At 36.7% G+C, this 7550-nt stretch overlaps 1 protein-coding gene across 1 annotated transcript; it reads right to left on the bottom strand.

The window, feature by feature from the left end:
* Positions 1-2622: 2622 nt before the first annotated feature.
* Positions 2623-3721, bottom strand: mc5rb (melanocortin 5b receptor). The gene has a single exon (XM_079894547.1). It carries the CDS (start codon positions 3648-3650, stop codon positions 2664-2666), a length of 987 nt encoding a protein of 328 aa, XP_079750673.1. The 5' UTR covers positions 3651-3721; the 3' UTR covers positions 2623-2663.
* Between the last annotated feature and the right edge of the window lie 3829 nt (positions 3722-7550).

Raw genomic sequence — 7550 nt, 5'->3', positions numbered from 1 at the left:
ATCTGAACTTACAAATGCGCTTCCAGAGTTTTCATTTACGCTTCTGAAGTTTTTATTTACGCTTCTGAAGTTTTCATTTACGCTTCTGAAGTTTTCGTTTACGCTCCCTGAGTTTTCGTTTGCCGTTCTGCCTATAGACAGTGAAAGGGGGCGGGGCTAGTAGCAGTGTGTTCTCATTGGCTACTGAGTTTTTGATTGACTGCTTCTTCATCTGGAAATGAAGATGTCAGTGGTGTGTTTATGTGTGGATGTGAGCGTCTGTAAGCACAGCTTTCTATTTCATTTTAGTGATATTTCTATTAAAAACGAAGTCAAAAAATTTGCCTGCGATTTATTCTTTTTCAGTTTCAAAGATATTTTATTCAGTTTCAATTTATATTTTCATTAGTTTCTTGAAAAGTTACGTTCATTATTGGCACAAAAGTAACTCCATAGGCCCCAGAGAACACCATATGTAATTGGCCCAGACCAATGATAGTTCGAGGATGATTACCTTTTCCAGAAAGTTTCGCTTTGGCAAGCTGTTTCAAACTCCTTACACAAACTCCAAACGAACTTCGTTAAAGCCTGATTTCGTTATGATGTCACACCAGTTTGTTCTTTATAACGGGTCTTTAGTGTTTCACACTATACTGAAGGAAAAAGTAGAAGAAATTTATTGCATGTATTAAAAGACCACAACAACATTTATTTAAAACAAATTACACAACAAGGTTTAATCAATTAACATGAGTTAATGCATCATGAACTATAACAATAATTGGTCAGACTTTGGTTAAGGGTCCAATTCTCACTATTAACTTATAACTATGACTTTTGCCCCAATAAACTCCTAATTACTGCTTATTGTTAAGGAATGTAGAATATGGTCATGCAGAATAAGGCATTAATATGTTTTATATATATAAGTAGGCTACTAATAAACAGTCAATATCCTAATATAAGGCAAATAAGCTAATAAGCAACTAGTTCATTGTGAGAATTGTTAAACTAAAGTGTAACCACAATTTTAATTCGTAATCAACAAATCAATTTAAATCAACAATGTTAAATTGTTCATAATTTATGTTTGTTCACATTAACCTGTGTAAATGTGTAATTGAACTTGCAATGTTAAAATGTATTATTATAGAATATAGAATCTATATTTAGCAAATTCAGATTTTTTTTTTAAATAAACATTTGGTTAATTTATTATACCTGATACATTAGCTAATGTGGATGAATGAACAGTATTGTAAAGTGTAACCAAATCTTTAAGTGTTTAATACAGGAAAATATCTTATTTGTTCACAAACACAGTGGCTCATTAAACAGTATGCCATTTATCAGATATCATTGCTTGGAAATCATAATACTTATACTGTAAGTTCAAATCTATAGAGATTGTTAAGAAGAATATCAGCATTTATTTTCTTCTGCAGTAAAATAACAAAACCAGAAGACATTTACATGCATAAATTACATACACCACGCATTTGCATAACACTATTTTAAATGGAGTTTTCATGCTTTTTTGAACTTAAGAAATGTTTTTTTTAAACAATACAAAGGTAATAAAATGCTGTATTTTTATTTGTGATTTTTAACTCAATGAGACATAATAATTTTCATCTTACATGACAACAAAAATTATCTTTTCAGTTAATTTACTCTTATAAAGAACGTTTTACTCTCTGCTCTAAATAAGGAACCAAGTGTAGCACAAATATTTTGAACATGTACAGTATAGATTTAATTTATAATATTGAGGTGCATTCATTTATTGATTCATTCATTTATTAATTTATCTTTATGGTTTCTCCCATATACTACAAAAATATTCTCAACAGTTTATGATTAAGTATACTTCTAAACTGCATACATGTGTTATATTTGCATTATTGGCCTGGTTTCACAGGCAGGTCTTAGATTAAGCCAGGATTCATTTGTGTTCCGAAGACGAAAGTCTTACGTGTTTAGAATGACATAAGGGTGAGTATTTAATGACATAATTTTCATTTTTGGGTGAACTAACCCTTTAACTTCCTATGAACTAATTCCTTATGGATTAAGCCTTAGTTCAATTAGGACATTTAAGTAGCTTTTATAAACATGCCTTAGAAAAAAAAAAAAAAAACATTACTGGTGTGCATTTTGAGATAAGTCCGTGCAAGTTGCTTTCAGTTAAAAAAGCTCAGTAATGCATTTTAGTCTGGGACTAAACCTTAAAACCGGGGGATTATGTTTTCGTTTGCTATATATTGTTGCGTTTCTGTCCTGTTTTCTATAAATAAAAAAAGTATCTAAAAACAAGCACATTTCTACTCTGCATTTTAATATTAGCCTTTTTTTGTGCACAAAATATCACTGCATTGACCTGACAACAGTCCCCTGCTGAGGACAATGTAACTCCTATTATAAATACTACATATAACAGAATGGCACATTTTGAACTTCTTAATTCAATATTTTACAACAACACAACATGAAACTTCCACTGCAACATAAAAACATTTCATATGATGTAAAATGACCATGAAAAAATGTACAAATTATACTGTCCCTAATGAAGATGTTCAGGCTTCACTTCCCCTCCCCCGCTGCAATTATGCACCAGTCCATCTATGTATACATCCATTCATCCATCAGTCCATCCCGTCAGGTTCTTCCAGGAACCTTCTTCAATATTTGCTGACCAGGTTGCAGAGGCTGCGTAGTCCGTCAAAGCAGAGGATCTCTTTAAAGGTCTTTCTCATCTCTTGGCTCCTGAGCGCATAGATCAGTGGGTCAATCACCGAGTTACACATGATGAGTATCAAGTACATGTTAAAGTGTGACATGAAGCAGATGCAGTAAATGTTCCGTGGGCAGGAGATCATGAGGATGAGATGGAGAAAAAATGGTGCCCAGCACACGATGAAGATTCCCAGTAGTATGGTGAGGGTGACGGCACCCTTCATGCTAGCTCTTTGCCTGATGTTGGCTTTATAGCCCGGCAATGCCGCCATGCGTTTGACATGCGAACGGGCCAGCAGGAACATGTGGCTGTAGAGTGATGCCATCATCAGCAGCATGGCAAAGAACATGGCCACCAGGCACACAACCACAGGCTTAGTGTCGGAGTAGATGATGAAGATGATCCCACAACTTGTGGAGAAGGTCCAGATGCTGCCGATGAGAATCCCAGCTCGCCGTACGGTCATTATATTATGGTAACGCAGAGCATAGAAGATAGTCACGTAGCGATCCACCGCGATCGCTAACAGGCTCAACATAGACGCCTCAACAGAGATACAGATGAGAGAATCAAATATGTTATCCATCTGACGGATGAAGTGATCCTCAATCACCAAACTCCTGTTCGCCAGCAAGTGGATGACTATTGTCTCCCACGCGTTGGAAACGCTAACTAACATGTCGGCCACTGCTAGGCTGCAGACGAAGAAGTACATGGGTGAGTGGAGGTTCTTGTTCTTCACGATGGCAAGGATGACCAGAATGTTTTCAAGCAGGCTGATGAGCCCCAGTGTGAGGAAGACCTCAGGTGCAATGTGCACCTGCTCACAGGCGGATGAAGCACTTGACTTGGACCTGCTTGACTCATTGGTGTGGTTTGTGTGACTCAAAGAGGCGTTTGGAGAAAATGTGGGCCACTCCGAGGTATTCATGTTCTGATGCAGAATGGACGCTCAGTGTCTGGTAACAGGTGATGTTAGATACATGACGCTGCATCCATGTACATTTGCTGTAAAGAGAAAGAGTTGTTAAAACGTCAAGAAGTAATCTGCTGTTTTACAATAAAAATGTTTACATGATAGAGATAAATTGCAGAATAAGACTAATCCTGTTGGATCATTTATTTATTTATAATTCAGAATTTCATTATTTAATTAAGTTACTGGTAAGTCATTGACAACACATTTCTTTCTTTATTCGTTCGCACACCAAACAAGAAGCGCTACCATGTGCTACTATACAACAACTCGCAAAGTATCTGTCACATAATGTGGTTGTATATAAACTTGCACGATGAGCAAGAGTTCAGAGAACAAATTTAATAACAAAACTCACAAGAGATACTCAGGAGAAAACACAAATTTGCATAGGCGCTAACATTGACGAAGACGGACAACACATGACAGAAAACTCAGAACTTAAATAGGTAGATCAAACAAAGGAAGCTACTGCTAATTAAATGGCAACAGGTGAATGAAAAGACTAATTAAACTGACTGAGGAAAACTAGGGCTGTGTCTGAAATCGCATACTCTCTTGAGTAGGTACTTATTTTGAACAAGTAATACTTCATGACCGCTTAAAAAGTGTTCTATATTGTATGAATGTGTAGTATAAAATGTAATCCGGAGGTACAACATTCAACATGTTGTCCTTATCATGTGACCTACCAGCGTCAGTTGCGTCGCTTCACTGACATTCATAAATCCTCTCCCGTGGGCTCATGGGATAGTAAAGTATCCATCGTATCAGAGAATGTCTCTGATCGTATGCACACTTCAGAATCTTCCCGCAAATAATAGGTCATCAGGGTACTTTTTGTCTACTCTTTTATGAGTACTGTGAATTCAGACAAACTTCTTTAGTCACATACTGTTTTTTGCCCACTATATAGTCAACGCATTCTCATCCTAGGGCGTCATATACTGACGCTTTTGACATTTCGTCTACATCGAACGCACATGGCACCCTTTACACTCTCAGAAAAAAAGGTACAAAAGCTGTCACTGGGGCTGTACCCTTTCAAAAGGTACACTTTTGTTCCTTTTAGGTACTAAGTTGTTCCTTTTAGGTACTAATTTGTCCCTTTTAGGTACTAATATGTACCATTAAGGTACCAATATGCACCCTTTAGGTACAAAAATGTACCTTTTAAAAAGGTACAGCCCCAGTGACAGCTTTTGTACCTTTTTTTCTGAGAGTGTAGCGTCAATATGACACGCACAGAGCTTTGTTCGGTTAAGGGTAGGTTTAGGTCTGGGGTAGGGTTAGGGTTAGACCGCTAGGAGGCGCCTTCTGGCCCATATCTATCTGCGTCTCATATTGACGCTAAAGGGTGCCATGTGCGTTCGATGTAGACGAAATGTCAAAAGCGTCAGTATATGACGCCTTGGGATGAGATATAGTAGGTAAGTATGCGATTTCGGATGCAGCCGGTCACAGGGCAGAAGCAAAAACACAATGGGAACACAGACCATACATGGAACAGTATCGCACACTGCATGGAGTTATTCTGCATTGATTAATTGGTGATTTCAAATATGAAATTTAAGCTTGGTGAATAGCTTTGGAGAATTTGAGGTTTCCCCATTCAAAGAGACAGGAGCTGTACTTGGATGTCTGAAATAGCTGCCCGAGAGGCGTTTCAAAGATGGACGCCGAGTGAGGGACTTTGTTCAGTACTCGCATGCTCAAGTTCAAGACAGCACCATACAGTAAAAAGTTCATTTCAAAAATGAACAAAGTGACTGTCACAGTTATGTTTTGTTTTTGTTATTCACAGACTTTTAGTATGCTTTCATTAGTTTCCTGTTTCCTTTGTTCAGTTGTCCCACTCCTCATTTGTGTTCTTGGTTTCAGCGGTGTGTGTTAATTAGTCTCGTTTGTGTTTGCTTTATTAGTTGAACCCTCACATTCATTCTCTGTTTGGTCATGTTCACGTATGGTGTGTCTCTCTGCCTTCTATGGGCTATATTGCCTGTTTGGATTAAACTTCTCATTGGAATCATATTCTTCTGAATCTTTGTCTGTCTGTCTGTCTGCTACTCACACACCCACACACAAATTTGTGACTTTTTTCTCAGAATTGCAAGAAAAAGATAAATAAAGTCAGAATTATGAGACACATTATGCTTAAGATGCACAACACAGCTTGAACATGCATCATCTTTATTGACAGCAATGTGTGCTCTAAACATTGGGAAAAGGAAACATTAAGACCTTCCTAGGGACCTTCCTGGCTGGATCAGGCCAATTACTGCTATGTGTCTTTTTTGCACTTACATGACTAGAGGTAGTACAATGGAGGTCACAATGGAGTCAAGAACACTATGAGTGTATCCTGGTGGATGAACTATATGTTGACATCCTTCCCATTAATGCATTTGCTGCCACAGTTAAGGGCGATGGCATCCTATAGCTCTTGCTCAGGGCATTTCACTTGCAAGAATGGGTACTTTTTTGGAATGTGTGAAATGTGTTTGTGGCCTAGAATTTTTAAAACAGCCATTATTATGAGTCTCTAGAATAAAAATGCTTGAACAAACAATCTTTGTGAAGCACAATCGATATTATTATCAATATTATGGGATTTGTAATGGATTATAACTTAAAGATATTGTGTTTGTTCAAGGACAAGACTTACATTGAGTATGGAGTATTGGAGCATTGAGTCAGCAAGACCTAACTAGAACGTGCAATATGAGAATGCTATATTCAATGACCATGTTCAATCAGGAAAGCACCACAAAGAAACGCCTGAATATGATGAAATAGCATTCACTTTATGCAGGAAGGTTTGTAAAAAGTGAGTGAAATGTAATTCAACAATAAAATGAACAAGATTAAGACTTTTTTTAAAACAAGAAATGCAAAGAGTGCTACTGGAGTAAAAATCCCAGTGTTCTTTGGATATAGGATAGTTCAACGCTTTAAGAAACATATACGACACTTGAGGATTAAGAAAATGTAAAACGTCTTTATTTACTTGTGGCATTATAAACTTTTTTTTTTTAAACAATCAAATACAACTGGGTGTACTGTGTTATAAGATTTTTTATTATTATCATAAGCTCCTGAACTGTTGGTTTGTTTCTCAGTGTGTTGTTCTGAGCATCTTGTCATGTCTTTTCATTAAAATCCTCTTCTTAAAATTAAGCTTCTTTTAATCTCCTCAGAATACATGTTGTTTTTCATCTTTTTAATCCATGAAATGACAGCTATTTGGGATCAAAAAAAGTGGGTGAATCAAAGCAGATCCCCAAGTCAACAGAGTCATTACAAGTGACATTGATTGAGTGCTTTGGTGGTATTAAAGATCCTTATAGTTTCATTCTCTGATAGGATTTTACTGATTATTGTGCCCCTCTATGTCAGTTTACTAGAGTAACTGGTCTGAAATAGAAACAGACATACCAACATATGCACACACATGCATTACACACAATTACACACATGTAAATTCTCATCCAGTTGCCCATTGCGGGAACAACTTAGACCTCATGCACTCTGTAGCATGTGCACAAACCTCAAGGTATACAATTCTTAATATTTTTGAAGTAATATAAACAATATGATTAATTTCCTGCAATCTGTCTGGTTATAAACTGAGCAAATGTACCGAAAATCATCCCTCGGGTGAGAAAAACTGACTCAATGTGAGCAGCACTCATGCATCAGAAAGAGAGCACTTTTATAAAAATATGAAAAATACACAGAAACAAACAGCATACCACCACACAGAAGCACACAGTCAATTAAATGTAACTTTATAGGCCTACATATATTAATATTAATATATTAATCACACACAAATTGGTTGTCAATTTAATACAT

This window comes from Squalius cephalus (assembly GCF_949319135.1).
Source record: "Squalius cephalus genome assembly, chromosome: 15".
NCBI lineage: Eukaryota > Metazoa > Chordata > Actinopteri > Cypriniformes > Leuciscidae > Squalius > Squalius cephalus.
The sequence above is the reverse complement of the archived record's forward strand: the minus strand, read 5'-3'. Positions and strand labels throughout refer to the sequence as shown.

Bases quoted from the DNA above. Each gene is read 5' to 3' on its own strand.
- mc5rb (XM_079894547.1), bottom strand. From the start codon at position 3,650: ATGAATACCTCGGAGTGGCCCACATTTTCTCCAAACGCCTCTTTGAGT.